Raw genomic sequence first — 16,385 nt, 5'->3', positions numbered from 1 at the left:
GGTTCCAATGAGGGATGCCGCTTGTGACGCTGGAGTGCCCGCCTGCGATCTTTAATCACCTCAGCCACTCCGGCGACCACCGAGGCACAGTCCTCTGCTGCTGAGGGGACCCAGAAGTACAGGGAATGGCAGATTCTGCAGCAGTAATGATGCTGGTGATGACCGAGTGAACCACTGCATCAATGGCATCATTGGAAAGAGGCTCAATAGTGGCAATGGAGGTGAACAAGTCCCAGTCAGCCTTATTCATAGCCCATCTGCAGTGGCGCCCAGCAGAGTGATGCTGTGGCAGTGACAGAAGGATCGGAAAGTGGTCACTACCGCACAAGTTGTCATGCACACTCCAATGGACAGATGGTAATAGGCTAGGGCTGCAGATCGAAAGGTCGATGGCTGATTGCATGCCATGTGCCACACTGAAATGTGTGAAGACACCATTATTTAAAAGAGAAAGGTCGAGCTGTGCCAATACTTGCTCAACGATGCTGCCTTGGCTTGTTGCCACTGATCCCCCCCCCCCCCCCCCCCCCCCCCCCCCCCCCCCCCCCAGAGAGGGTTATGGGCATTGAAGTCGCCCAGCAATAGAAAAGGTGGCGGCAATTGGGCTATCAGCGTAGCCAGGACATGCTACGGTACATCACCATCTGGTGGAAGATAGAGACTGCAGACAGTAACAGCCTGAGGTGTCTACACCCGAACAGCGTCAGCCTCTAAAGGTGTGTGTAGAGGGACAGACTTGCTGTAAAGAGAGTGAAGGACGTAGATGCAGACGCCACGATACCCTCTCATAAGCTGCCCGGTTCTTATAATAACCCTGACAGCCACGGAGGGCGGGGATTCATATTGCCGGAAACCAAGTTTCCTGAAGAGCAATGCAGAGGAAAGGGTGAAGGCGGAGAAGTTGTCGGAGCTCAGCAAGATGTTGGGAAAAAACGCTGCAGTTCCACTCGAGGATGACATTGTCCATGGCCGAGAAAGGCGTGAAGGGGCCGAGAAAGACGTGAAGGGGCCGAGGAGGCAGATTACGCCACTGGGTCACCTGCTGACACTGATTGAGTACCTGTGCGAGTGACATCCACTGTGTCTGAGAGTCCGGCGAGATCTAGGTCTTCAGCGGACGCCAGAATCTCTACCTCGCCCTCAGACGCAGAGCTTGCAGGTTGCGGTGGGGTGGGGTGGGTGCCACCATGAGTTCCTTCATCTTAAGAGGTCTTCTTCTTGGACTTTTCTCACTGCTCCTTCGGTTTCACTGGCTGGGAGGGCTTCACTGATTCAGTCTCTGGGACAGAGGAGGATCGCTAAGCCCTACGACCAGCTGCTTGTGGGCACTTATGCCACTGCCGGGCGTCATCCTTCCCACTTGTGGAAACCTGGGAAGGGAGAGTTCCAAGGGACCCCTTGCGAGTGAGAGGAGCTGAAGAAGTTGGACACTTCTCCGGCTTAGAAGTGGGGAAGGACGTTCCCAACGGGTGGGGGGTTTTACTCCCAAGGTAGGTGGCGCAGGAGCAACAGGGTGGGTAGTGTCCCCCATGGGCAAGGGGGCACGTGGAGTTGTACGGCTCGGTGAGCCGACGAATTCGCTGAACTGATGGGGCTATTAAGGTTGTCGTAGTGGCGGCATATGAATAAGTCATTTGCACAGGATGGAGGGAGGGGGCAGCTTCTGGCTACAAACTGAGAGAGCATTACACCCCCTACCTCATATGATAATTTGCAGCATCTTTTTACTAACAAGGGAACCTCCCCATCGCACCCCCCTCAGATTTAGTTATAAGATGGCACAGTGGATAGGCCTTGAAAAACTGAACACAGATCAATCGAGAAAACAGGAAGAAGTTGTGTGGAACTATGAAAAAATAAGCAAAATATACAAACTGAGTAGTCCATGCGAAGATAGGCAACATCAAGGTTAATCTGAGCTCAGGAGCGCTGTGGTCCCGTGGTTAGCGTGAGCAGCTGCGGAATGAGAGGTTCTTGGTTCAAGTCTCCCCTCGAGTGAAAAGGTTTTCTTGATTTTCGCAGTTATGATCTGTCCATTCGTTCATTGACGAGACGAGACTGTAATAAGTTTAGTGTCTGTGTTTTGAGACCGCACCGCAAAACCGTGCGATTAGTAGACGAAAGGACGTGCCTCTCCAATGGGAACTGAAAACATTTGATCGCAAGGTCATAGGTCAACCGATTCCTCCACAGGAAAACACATCTGATATATTCTATACGACACTGGTGACGGCATGTGTGTCACATGATAGGAATATGTTGTCGACCCACCTAACTTGTACACTTGGCGAATGGGTAAAAAGATTCTTCTACATTGCTCGATTTAGGTTTTCTTGTGGATGTGAAAATTACTCCCAAAAAGTGATGAAAACATGAGAGTGTCACATACACTGCAACAAATGAATCCAACAGTTTTCACAGTAGCACACTTTTCCCTGTGCTCTGTCAAAACATATGTTTTCAACATTTTCAAATTTTTCCGTGTGTAGACCGTCAATCCTGCATATGTCCAAGCAAATCTGAACATGTCCTGGAATTTTGGAGAGCGAAGTTGATTACGTGTGAGTGCCTGAACTTTGATAATGGTCTGAAAATAAAAAAATTAAACTTTTTGCTCGAAGGAAGACTTGAACCAAGGACCTCTCATTCCGCAGCTATATACGCTAACCACGGGACCACGGCGCTCTTGAGTTCAGTCTAGCCTTGATGTTGCCTATCTTGCACATGGACTACTCAGTTTGTATATTTTGCTTATTTTTTCATAGTTTCACACAACTTCTTCCTGTTTTTTCGATTGATCTGTGTTTTTCAAGGCCTATGCACTGTGGCAACTTATAGCTAAATCTGAGGTGGGTGTGATGGGGAGGTTCCCTTGTAAGGAATTTCTTTGTTTTCACTGCAAATGTTCTCCAATTCACAAACACGCAATCAATAGATGGTAAAACAAGTGTACTTGACAGTGATAACTTTAATATGTACTGGAATTTGTAAAAAAAAATGCCCCATGAGTAACTGCTTTCAGATGGAAAGACTGTTTTCCAAGCCTTTGTGCAACATCTGATATTAATCAGTGTCCAAAATCTTCAGACTGCTTATCTGATAGGAACTGTAAATAACACAATAATACATCCATTAAATTTCAGGAGTGCAGCCATATAGACTATTTCTTCTCTTTCTTCAAATGGCTCTGAGCGCTATGGGACTCAACATCTGAGGTCATCAGTCCCCTAGAACTTAGAACTACTTAAACCTAACTAACCTAAGGACATCACACACATCCATGCCCGAGGCAGGATTCGAACCTGCGACCGTAGTGGTCACGCGGTTCCAAACTGAAGCGCCTAGAACCGCACGGCCACACCAGCGGGCTCTTCTCTTTCTAATATTTCGATTGTATACCTCCTGGTCATCTTCAGAGTGAGCCGACTGAAGCTACAGCGCTTGTTCTGTCAACTACAATACTAAAATTTTATCTGCTTCTTTCACTTTTCCCAAATGTAAAGTTGACACGCGAGTTATCCACTAGCATCACCACACCACATCGAGAATTATATGAACAGCCCCATGTGCTCCATATTTTCTCTTGCATAAGTGTAGCAAATGAGGCCAAGTTATGTAGTAAAGAGTAAATAAGGGAAGCACAGCACAATATTTGATGGGGGAGGGAGGGGGGGGAGGAACTTACAAAATTTGAGGAGGCAAAACAAATTTTAGCGGACAAAACAAGTTTTTTTGGGGAGGGGTGGAGGCATTATGATTGCAAGGTGAACCAAAATATCTATGGGGAGCAACAAAAATATTGGAGGGTAGAGTACAGAATATACAAGGAGTGGGGTTGGGGTGAAGAACAGGCACACACAATCTTGGGAGGAGGGGAGAGTATGAATAATACTGGGGAGTGGGTTGGTGTACCAATATACTGGGGGAGGGGGTAGCTGCACAACAGAAAAAGGAAAGAGTAATCATGGCAGAAAATGGGAGAGCAGAGGATTTATTATTATTTTTTTATTTTTTTTTTTGGGTGGGGGGGGGGGGGGCAGTTTGGCATATGAGGAATGAGATACAGGAGGATGGAGGATGACAGATATATGCAAGGGGGGGGGGGGAGGAGCAGAGAGACAGGGAGGGGGCCAGACAAAGTTCCTTCAGAACTGAATGTATGTGTTAAATAATTTAACTGCATTCAGGAACAGAGGGAATTTACCAATACAATATTTGTGAATATGCCAACTGTTTACCTAATTCCTTTCTGATGATCAACTTTTGTTTTTAAAAGTATTTGCAAAAGTTAACAACTTTATGATGTGTTACACAGTTTTTCATGTTGATGTCTCCTCCTTATGTAAAAAGGAGGACATCATGTTATGTACTACACAAAATTTGATGTTAACCATGGGAAATATATCAAACAAAGTCACAAGGAAGGCAACAATTAATTCTTTTTCCTCAATAAATCATTATTACAGTAGTCATTAGCCTGTATTTAATACATTCACTCCTAATGAAGAAAGGCAAGTTAGAGTTTAAAAACCTATCAACATAAATGGATTAGATATGGAGCTTTATGTGAGATTTAATAGCAACATGGGAAGAAAGTAGCTATGGTACTGTTAAAGGATTCATAATGGGATTTGTACAATGTGCTTTAGGGGATCTACAGAAAACCTATATCCATATGGTGCAGTAGAGATTGGAACCCTGCTCTTACTGAGTACAAGTTAAATGTATCATACTATTTTATGCCACTTAATTACTAACCTTTTTAAATACTTTCAAAACATGCAATTAATTTGTCCAAGGACAGATATTTTATTCACAGATGATATGTTTCTAAGTCCTGTTTCAAAATTGTACTTGGCAGAACTATTAACATAGCTTCAAGAGAAAAAGGTTAGATATGTACATTTTGGCAACCGCTATTTCAATTTATCAACAAAAAGAAAAAGTATTTTTCTCAGTACAGTCACACTACTATATTAAAATTTTCTGTAAAATAAGAATCGGATAAATAATTACCTGAATAGAGGCACTATGGTTGGGCATCCCTGAAGAAATGGATATCAGTACTGAAATTACAAAGAAATCCTGCCTTTAAATTGCTGCACTACACAATGACCTATGAAATAGTTAAGAAAATATGAACTGAATGACATTTCTGGAAAAAGAATCACTTTAAAATAACTTATACCTGCAATTACAGTGTTGATACACTCATACAGCAGAGACATTGCAGATGTACTGAAACAAAAAGACAAGTTTAAATCAGATATAAAACTGAATAAAACAGCAACAACAAATTTCAGTCATAAAAAGCAAAATTATAACATTATTTTTCTGTAGGAGGCTGGGTGCACCAGAAGGTACAACACTTCCCTCAGTGTGATCTGAAGGATGTGAAAAAAACAACCAGTGGAGATTACTGACAAATTAAAACCTATCTGTGAAATATGATTTTTCACTATAGTATTAAGCTAATCTATATCTTTAATTACAATTAAACTATCATATAACAAACAGAGAAGCATGTGTGCCCGCTGGTGACTGCCCATTATTCTACTAAATGACAGATTTTGAGCTCCTGATCACAATGGCAAATACTGTAGTCTTTTTAAGTTTATCTCTCTTGCTCCAATTTGAAGAATATTAATTTGAAATTGTTTATTTATAATTTATTTTTCCAACAGTATTTTCTCAATTGTTCCAGATTCTTTTCATCTTGAGATTTTAAATTTTCAGTGAAATTAACATTATTGATATATGAACAAAAATATTTTTGTGAGTAACTCTTTGAATATTCTGGATGTAATCATAAGAAGGATGCAGTTTCAGATCACTAAATCTAGATGGTAGTATTCATATTAATACGAATAATACAAAAATATATGCCTGGTGTATACTAATGAAACATACTTTGGTATCAAAATAATCAACCCAAAAAAATACTCAGTGAATATATATCAAATGTTTGAGACAAAAGAAGTTTTGTAGGGCTTGTCAAATTTAGTTCTTGAGGCACTATATGTGCTAGACTCATCAAATCAGTTGTATAAAAATGGCAATTTTGAAATAATGCCCCTTATGGATAAATTTCTGTGGATGCCCATGCAGAGAAGCATGTTAACAATAAAAAAAAAAATATTTTTTACTCAGAATTTTACTTTATCAGCAACAGAAGTTAAGTGCCAGAAAACGGAAACAGAAGTGATAAAAACTGTTCCACAATAATAAAACTAATGGAAAGTGATTGCTTCACACTTTCATAAACTGTACAAAATACATGAATTACTCACAATACTCTAGAAACTGATGCTACTAATTAACGAACCAACATTATACAGCAAAGAACAGGGCCTGATATAGTCTATATATGTACAAATAATGGTAAAGCTGGAGGAAGTATGTGGTGTGGTAATGACAAGAGCAACAAATAGCTGTCCACAGAAGGTGCACAGAGACAAATATGATACAGATTTGCGCATGAAGAACAAATTCTAACTTCATACTTATATTGCAGCTGTGTCCTGCTTTTCATTAGCAAATAAACTGTCTGAATCTTAATAACTGCGGATTGGTAATTAAAAAGTCAGTATTTTTTTAATGAAAGAGAATTTTTCTATTGTTTTATCCGTATGTCAACATATTTTCCTGTTACTTCTATGCTTGCTGCCCAATCTTTTTTCTAATTTATTTAATCTTTTTCACACCAATGGCCATCTGGGTGAGACGTTAATTCTCCAGTTCCAATCCTACTCAGTGATCAACAATATTTCCAAAGCCAAACTCTTTGTCATACAGTACAAGAGCCTCATTATGGTACCATTTTGTGTGGCATTCTTCCAGCATATATTTTCACAAATTCCACAAAGCAATGATGAAATTAATTATATTAAGACACTACAGTTACTAAAGTATGTCAGCAGATATGAAATTTCCATCAAAGTCCACTCATCTCAGTGATGAAGTCAAGAAATTTCTCAAAGCGAGTGGCGAGTCAAGCTGTGAAATAAATGATATAGAATAAGAGAAATTTGACACTGGCTCAAGTGGTGGTTATTCCTCTTAAAATAAAGATTTAAGTGATGAATAAGATAAATTAGAGGCTGGTCATTGTAGAAAGCTGCCTAATGCATAGAGTGTGTCATTATAGTCAAATATAATTTCTGTTCAAAATAATAACAATTTATATCAAAACATACTTTTTCCACACAAAAGTAGTACTGCTTTTCTAGCTGTTTCTTAGTGGCAAACGTCTGAAGATCATTACAGACAAAACAAACATGTTGCATCTAAAATTATTTATCATTTGTTACAAAAGTATTATGTACGGAATTACTGGAAAAAATGTGACTGTATATTAATTGGAAACTTATGTGGGAGTGGGAAGTGCTTCTCAACATGGATGGTGTAATGTGCTGCGAATACATAGAAAGAAAGAAGATCCTTTATCATTTAGCTACAATATAGCAGGTCAGAAACTGCAAGCAGTTAATTCCATAAATTATCTGGGAGTAGGCATTAGGAGTGATTTAAAATGGAATGACCATGTAAAATTAATTGGGGGTAAAGCAGATGGCAGACAGATTCATTGGAAGAATCCTAAGGAAATGTAGTCTAAAAACAAAGGAAACAGGTTATAGTACACTTGTTTGCCCACTGCTTGAATACTGCTCACCGGTGTGGGATCCGTACCAGGTAGGGCTGATAGAAGAGATAGAGAAGATCCAACGGAGAGCAGCGCGCTTCGTTACAGGATCATTTAGTAATCGTGAAAGCGTTACGGAGATGATAGATAAACTCTAGTGGAAGACTCTGCTAAAGAGATGCTCAGTAGTTTGGTACGGGCTTTTGTTGAAGTTTCGAGAACATACCTTCACTGAAAAGTCAAGCAGTATATTGCTATCTCCTACGTATACCTCCTGAAGAGACCATGAGGATAAAATCAGAGAGATTAGAGCCTGCACAGAGGCATACCGAGAATCTTTCTTTCCACGAACAATATGAGACTGGAATAGAAGGGAGAACTGATAGAGGTACTCAAGGTACCCTCTGCCACACACCATCAGGGGGCTTGTGGAGTATGGATGTATATGTATGTCAATTGAATATATACTTCATCTACCTTTCAAAGTCATGACTTCACTACACTCCATTTTATTTGATTGCATTTTCGTATGATATGTTGATCCAAAATTTTCAAATTTTTATATGTAAGCCTTCTATCTGAGACCCACAAATGTCCCTGAAGTTGTTTGCGCTATGTTCAAAATATTCATCAACAAGGTTAGAAGCTTTTTTGCCATTTTTCATATTTGAGACCTTAATTTGACTGAAGAAGAAGAAAGAAAGAAAGAAATCAAGCTTCCACCTACTGCAAAATATTCTCCTATTTTCTTATTATTGTTATTATTATTTACCATACAATCCCAGGCACTTAAGTGTCATTTTTATGGTTCTTGTCATTTCTGTAAAATACTATATAGAATTTTGGTTGGTTTCCTATTTTAGGCCTAAAACTATAAAACGTGCATCTATTTTATCATGACAGCTCACCTGATGCCGCATTAATGTGTGTGTTGGGTTGTTCAGGGTGGCCTGATGTTATGCATTTTATGACGTGACAGCACATCATCTGCAAAGTAGCTGGAAAAAGTATGTTTCTTTGCTAAAAAAATAATGATTTTTCAGACTACACTGAAGTGGAGGAGAAAACTTTTTGTCTGGTTGCTGGAAGTGTCTGTGATAAATATTTTTGAATTGTCAAAAAAAGGTCAAGAGAACAAGAGAGTTACAAAGTATTCACATCTCCAGTATAGGGAAAAACAAAATGAGAAACTTTTCGGTAAGTTCGGATGCAACACACTAAGAAGGAAAGGTTGTGTATCATTTCTACTCACTAAAGAAACCTTAAATATGGGTAACAATGCTCTGTTTCTATTTTCCTGGACAAGCAGGGAAATGATTGTGTTGTTTGCAGTGATTGGAAGAGAACAGGTGGACACTGCAGAAGACTATACTATCCTTTCACACAAAATCATCCTACTGACTGTTGATATGTATCTTACTTTGAAGAGCTAAAAATACTAAATAATATGATAACATCTGGGAGACCTATGAGTGGTTGTATGTGTTCAGCCCACTCTGACCAATATCTGTGAATTGCGGACACAGGTCAGGCAGCCCTGGATCAGGAAGGCTTGCAAAAGTCTTCCTTACAAAGATTATCACAGAGGTGAAAGAGCTTGTTACAAACTATTATACTCTATTGAAGATTAATTTAAAATCAACAGCTATGAAGGAATTATAGGATGAGACTTAAGTGGGAAGCATGGAATGCATTCATCTGATCTCACAACCACCAGTTGTTGCCACACCCTCATCCCCACACTTAAACACTTCCCTCTTGCCCTGTGCTATATTTTATTTATTTTCATTTCCTAAGGTTATTGTAATTAATATTTTATTTGTTATTAACATGTTATACTGTGTATTGGGTAATAATGAATGAGGCGAGAAGCAAGTTCATAAAAAATTATGAGTGGAGTTGAATACTACTCTCTTGGCTGGGGTTTGCTGTAAGAAGTCAGTCTCAAGAAATAGTTTGGGCATTACATGCTTGCTTTGAGAAGGAAAACATTAAAAGTTCCTTCCATCTGTTAACAAAGCATGGCAATGAAATGTTCAAGAAACAAGAAGAAGGTGGAAAACCATCATTTCTAAGAACTCTGGGGGGAAAAATTGTTGCAACACAGATTAATTTGTTGAGGATGTGAGTGTCATCTGTTTGTGTTTATTATTGCAGAAAGAAACATCCAACACTGAAAACTGCTGGTCGCCCTTAAGGAAGCAGTTCCTTTTCCAGGCAGTGCACATTGTTATTTAGAGTCCAGCACAACTTGGGCTTTCACAATAATTTCTGTGGGCATACACTGTTGATGGAAAAAGAATACATACCTGTATGGCAATGCCTACTTTTAAGACAGCTCCCCAAGGAGAACATGGATGAGGCTCTCCATCTGGGCTGGAGAAGCAACACAATTAAAGATAATGCCTTAGTGATTAAAATTCTTCTGGGTATTATGCCGCATCATTGCTAAAAACTAACAACAATAATAAACTAAAACTGACATTTCGGCCGAATTGCAACGGCCTTCCCTGAGGAATTGCAATTACAATTCGGCCGGAACGCTGGTTTTAGTTTATTATTGTTGTTGGTTTTTAGCAATGATGCGGCATAATATCCAGAAGAATTTTAATCACTATGATACCGGCTGCGGAAGCCTACGTTCTTATAAAGATAATGCCTGTTGCCAATGACGGCAAGACTTATTCTTTGCATGCAGAACCTTGAAAAACTTTCTCCCAAACTAATTTTTAAATGAACCAGGAAAGGAGATTACCTTGAAGAAATGAATCATAATATTTTCAATAAGCAATTTGAAGGCTCACTAATAACAAATGTGGAAAAACTGTCAACAATTGTTCTTGGTAATGCTCCTTACCACTTATAGGTTACAATATGCTCACGATTTCGAAGTAAGCAATAATTGAAGAAAGTATGTGCGGAACTAACAACCCTTCAGAAACAACCAGATATGAAACCCCAGATATGAAATTATGATTGGACACACGAATGTGCGCATCAGAGATGATAAAATTTTATTAAGTATTGAAATATCAATCTTTAAATAAATCACCTGAGTGGTATCAATGTTTACAATGTATCGTAGGTAAAATATTGATTATTTTTTATAAGTCAAAGCAACAATTTTTATTTGGAAAAAAAGTATTGTTAGTTTTGCAAAAGGAATCTCTTATTATTTACATTTTTTAATGATAGATCTGTCATCACACATCTCCTCAAGAAATTTAATTTTTTGGTCAGAATTCTAACATTTTCATTCCTGTAACAGCAGAGGAAGTTTAGAGCTGGTAAATATAGCTCTCAGAGGGAAAAACAGTTCTTCTGAACTGCAAATAGTATTTGGAAACCACCAACATTGACAATTTTTAAGTTCTTAGTATCTAAGTTTTTGCTCAAAGAAGTAACACAGAAAAGTAGTGTCACTTGAAATACTAAAACAGTATCAATTCAGGAATCCTGGCTCCAAAAACAAAGGCACAGTGAGTAAATATGTTTATGTTTTGGTGACATACCATAACATTTTTAAAGTTTCTCCTTTGAAAATTCAGTTTCTCTGCTATATAGTGAGTAGCAACTATCCTTTTCATAATATTACATTATTTCATCCTGGATTTTCCACTTTCTGATTTTGTTTGATTAAGTTTGACAAAATGTGATAACTTACATTCAATCCCAGTAATAGTATATACACAGATACATTGGTAAATGTATCGATATTGTGAATATATCAACACTGTTTCTACCAAATATTGCTATTTCCAGTGTATTGATATGTCGTCTTGATTGATAGTGGCCATACAGTCATTAGGCTGCCACTTCATCATTGCCATTTCAACCCAATATAACTGGTGTGAGCTCACATTAAAGTTAACACTGACAAGAATAATAATAAATTTACTATGTTAGCTGTCTAATCATTCACCGTTGAAGTTGTTAGAACAGTCATCTCTGGATACTTGAATAAAGCTATCAATCACATGTAGCACATCACATAAAATTCACAACAGAATGAAACTACTTTGGAAAATTTAGTCTAGAAAATGATCATTTCATTTCATTAAATAACAAGTGTGACAGTGACACTTCAAGCCATTGTGATGAGAATCTTGTCAGTGGAGACTTTTCTGTTGGCATCACAGAAATGCAGATCAGGGAAATTCAGTTGAACATCTGGAGTGCACAGTTTACAATAGTAAGCAGCTGCCTAGCAATGTTATATTTATCAAATTTCAACATTTTAGTAAACAGGACGTTATCAGCAACTGAGTCTGATCGAGGCTCATCTCACGAATTCAGTCTTTGCAACACGAAATACGTATCTCTCACTGAATGAGATTTTCACTCTACAGCGGAGTGTGCGCTGATATGAAACTTCCTGGCAGATTAAAACTGTGTGATGGACCAAGACTCGAACTCGGGACCTTTGCCTTTCGCAGGCAAGTGCTCTACCATCTGAGCTACCCAAGCATGACTCATGACCCGTTCTGCAAGGTTTGCAGAAGAGCTTCTGTGAAGTTTGGAAGGTATGAGACAAGGTACTGGCAGAATTGAAGCTGTGTGGATGGGTCGTGAGTCATGCTTGGGTAGCTCAGATGGTAGAGCACTTGGCTGCGAAAGGCATAGGTCCCGAGTTCGAGTCTCGGTACGGCACACAGTTTTAATCTGTCAGGAAGTTTCATATCTCTCACTGTTTGCAGTATAGCTGCTACAAAACTAAGGTAGTGTTTTTTGTATTGCAGTTTTACTTTCTACCATTTCATGTAGTCTTATTTAAGTTTTCTCACTTACCTTAACAGGCATAAATTTCATTTTTGTTGTTGTTTTACAAATAAGTTAATTATAAAACTTCTCATCTTTTTCTCATAATGAAACCAAAACCTCTTGATGCACAAGAAGAGCATTAAGCAAATTATCTTCTCTTAGGGATATCAGACAGAGTTTCCAGTTAGAAGCAAATGAAATAATGAGTTGTTTTCCAGATTTCAACTGCATAATGTGTACACCTAAATTCAATATCAAAAAAGTTCCCTGTATGCCGCTACTTTGGTAACATCGCCAGAAAATGCAATTTCAAAACTTTTCATATATTTTCTTTTCTTTTTTTGCCATAAACAAAACTGCAAGTAGACCATAGTGTAACTCTTACAGATACCATAGATACTGGTATCACCTCTACATATGGCATTGTTTGTGAGTTAGATCAAGAAGAATGAAACATAAGGTTACATGTGTGTGCCATGCTGGATGTCTTAATCCTGCTGCCCCCCCTCCACACGTTACTGCCAAATTGTCAGTCATAAAGTAACTCTGAACAGAGTGTAGGTAGAGGTGCCTAAAGCAATTGCTCATGAGTGTATCTCAACCGCATGTCACAAATTGAAACTATTCGCTGGATTGGGTCTTAATCCTATACAACTTCCATGGATAATGCTTTACCAATTTGACCCACCCAACCAACTCAAAGCTCCAATTAATCAATGGCTCTTCCACATGCTTTCAATTAAGTTTATTGATCTATACGTCATTATTTCATCAAATATAATGACTGCTTTCACCTCAATTCACCATTTTCAAACCTCTTGAAAAAATGAGGAACACAGAATACTACCACACAATATTTTAAAGAGATATAATGAAGTTAATCCAACATGCTTAGTCCCAGATGCAACATAAATACTTGACTCCCAGATGTTTGGCTTATAACCTGTCAGTCTACATCTACATACATATACAAACTGCAAGCCAGTGTACAGTGAATGGCAAAGGATATTTCCTAAAAATATTACAAAATTTTGTCTTATTCCTTTTACATATGGGGCTATAGCAAAATGGTGCTGTATACCTTGGCATATGTTTACTGTCAGCAGCAGTACTTGTTAAAAAGAATGTAACATATCTAATACTTATATAGTCAATGAAATGTTACAAGTATAATTTATACGATTTACATACACCTAGTATATTGACACTTTGTGTGTTATATTAGTGCTTTTTTGTTTAAAAGAGTCCATTGATAGTGACCGGGCTAAATATCTCACGGAATAAGCACCAAACGAAAAAACTACCACGAACGAAACTCATCTAGCTTGAAGGGGGAAACCACATGGCACTATGGTTGGCCTGCTAGAGGCGCTGCCGTAGATCAAACGAATAGCAACTTCGATTTTTTAAATAGGAACCCCCATTTTTTATAACATATTCGTGTAGTACGTAAAGAAATATGAATCTTTTAGTTGGACCACTTTTTTCGCTTTGTGATAGATGGCGCTGTAATAGTCACAAACGTATAAGTACATGGTATCGCATAACATTCTGCCAGTGCGGAAGGTATTTGCATCGTGATACATTACCCGTGTTAAAATGGACCTGTTAAAATGGACTATTTACCAATTGCGGAAAAGGTCAATATCATGTTGATGTACGACTATTGAGATCAAAATGCCCAACGTGTGTGTGCGCTATGTATGCTGCTCGGTATCCCGAATGACATCATCCAAGTGTCTGCACCGTTTGCCGGATTTAAGGAAACAGGAAGTGTTCAGCCGCATGTGAAACATCAGCCATGACCTGCAACAAATGATGATGCCCAAGTAGGTTTTAGCTGCTGTCGCGGCTAATCCTCACATCAATAGCAGACAAATTGCGCGAGAATCGGGAATCTCAAAAACGTTGGTGTTGAGAATGCTACATCAACATCAATTGAACCCATACCATATTTCTATGCACTAGGAATTGCATGGCAACGACTTTGAACATCGCGTACAGTTCTGCCACTGGGCACAAGAGAAATTACGGGACGATGACAGATTTTTGCACGCGTTCTATTTAGCGACGAAGCGTCATTCACCAACAGCGGTAACGTAAACTGGCATAATATGCACTATTGGGCAACGGAAAATCCATGATGGATGGGACAAGTGGAACATCAGTGACCTTGGCGAGTTAATGTATGGTGCAGCACTGTGGGAGGAAGGATAATTGGCCCCCATTTTATCGAAGGCAATCTAAATGGTGCAATGTATGCTGATTTCCTACATAATGTTCTACCGATGTTACTACAAGATTTTTCACTGCATGACAGAATGGCGATGTACTTCAAACATGATAGATGTCCGGTATATAGCTCGCGTGCAGTTGAAGCGGTATTGAATAGCATATTTCATGACAGGTGGATTGGTCATAGAAAGCACCATTCCACGGCCCGCACGTTCACCGGATCTGACGTCTTTTTCTGTGGGGAAAGTTGAAGGATATTTGCTATCGCGATCCACCGACAACGTCTGACAACATGCGTCAGCGCACTGTCAATGCATTTGCGAACATTACAAAAGGCGAACTATTCACTGTTGAGAGGAATGTTGTTACACGTATTGCAAATGCATTGAGGTTGATGGACATCATTTTGAGCATTTATTGCATTAATGTGGTACTTACAGGTAATCATGCTGTAACAGCATGCGTTCTCAGAAATGATAAGTTCACAAAGGTACATGTATAACATTGGAACAACCGAAATAAAATGTTTTAATTAAAAAAACCTACCTGTTACCAACTGTTCATCTAAAATTGTGAGCCATATGTTTGAGACTATTACAGCGCCATCTATCACAAAGCAAAAAAAGTGGTCCAACTAAAACATTCATATTTCTTTATGTACTACACGAATATGTAATAAAGAAATGAAGTTGGTATCTGTTTGACCTATGGCAGCACCATCTAGCGGGCCAACCGTAGCGCCATCTGGTTTCCCCCTTCAAGGAGACAAGTTTTGTTCTTTGTAGTTTTTTCGTTTGACACTTATTTTGTGAGATATTTAGCCCGGTCACGATCAATGGACCACCCTGTATACATAGTAGCAATTTGGTCACCCCATTAGCTAACAATTGCTGACAGTCCTGTAAGAATTCCATAAAAAACATTTCTTGAAACTTGAGGAAACTCATTAGATTAGGACAAAATTATAGAATCTGTTTTCTTCGACTTTTGCTTCAACTCCCTGCCAAATTTTTCAGCGATAATAGATGCCCACTTTGCACTTCAGCATGAAAATCAGAATGATCATCTCTAAACACTCCTAAGCATTTTATTACCATTCCATTGCTCATATTGTTATCTCCATAAACTTCATTAAACTCTCAAATAATTTTCCTGTGCTTGAAGAAGCATTTCATGAAATGCTGTGAAACTGACTCAGATACTGAAGTGGCTACATATGTGAATTTATGTGCATGGACACAAGAGATGAGTCTGCATTTAACACAAGATGCATGTGGAACCTATATTCAGATATTGGAAAAGTGTGTCTACAAAGGCATCGTTTTTGATACATGCCAAGAGTTTCTTGTAGATGATAATGTTGCTGTTCAACAGCAAGAACTTCCTTTGGATTATTCTGCTAATTACTGGGAGAAATGATGCACAGTTCATAAGGAAAGTGTTAACTTGTTTGCAAGCAAGACCTTGTTGTGATTTAAGACACTTCACTGCACAATTCCTGGCGCTCTGTGAACGAGAACTGTGAAAAAATATTGATCATTTAGTACCTACATGAATTTAAGCTCACTTTAACTTTTTCTGTGGAAATAGGCAGCTAACACAGGCTCTTTCAAGAAAAGTGTGCACACTGAACTCTTACCACATGATCTCATTTCCCAGAGGTTAAAGATCATCAGTATTGAAACGAATGTTGGGTAAGAATATTGTGTTGCACTATATAATGTTCATCTTGATAGTACTGAAGTAT

The 16,385-nt window shown here is 38.8% G+C and overlaps 1 protein-coding gene across 3 annotated transcripts in view; it reads right to left on the bottom strand.

Moving 5' to 3' along the window:
- The window catches only part of LOC126183502 (AP-3 complex subunit delta-1), a 258,274-nt gene that overhangs the window by 133,590 nt on the left and 108,299 nt on the right, over nucleotides 1-16,385 (bottom strand). For all 3 annotated transcript variants that reach the window (XM_049925545.1, XM_049925544.1, XM_049925546.1), the window contains 2 exons: nucleotides 5,189-5,238; nucleotides 5,017-5,066 (listed from right to left, as the gene is read on the bottom strand). In XM_049925545.1, the coding sequence (XP_049781502.1) occupies nucleotides 5,017-5,066; nucleotides 5,189-5,238 (100 nt within the window). The remainder of the gene's footprint in view (nucleotides 1-5,016; nucleotides 5,067-5,188; nucleotides 5,239-16,385) is intronic.

This window comes from Schistocerca cancellata, chromosome 4 (assembly GCF_023864275.1).
Source record: "Schistocerca cancellata isolate TAMUIC-IGC-003103 chromosome 4, iqSchCanc2.1, whole genome shotgun sequence".
NCBI lineage: Eukaryota > Metazoa > Arthropoda > Insecta > Orthoptera > Acrididae > Schistocerca > Schistocerca cancellata.
The sequence above is the reverse complement of the archived record's forward strand: the minus strand, read 5'-3'. Positions and strand labels throughout refer to the sequence as shown.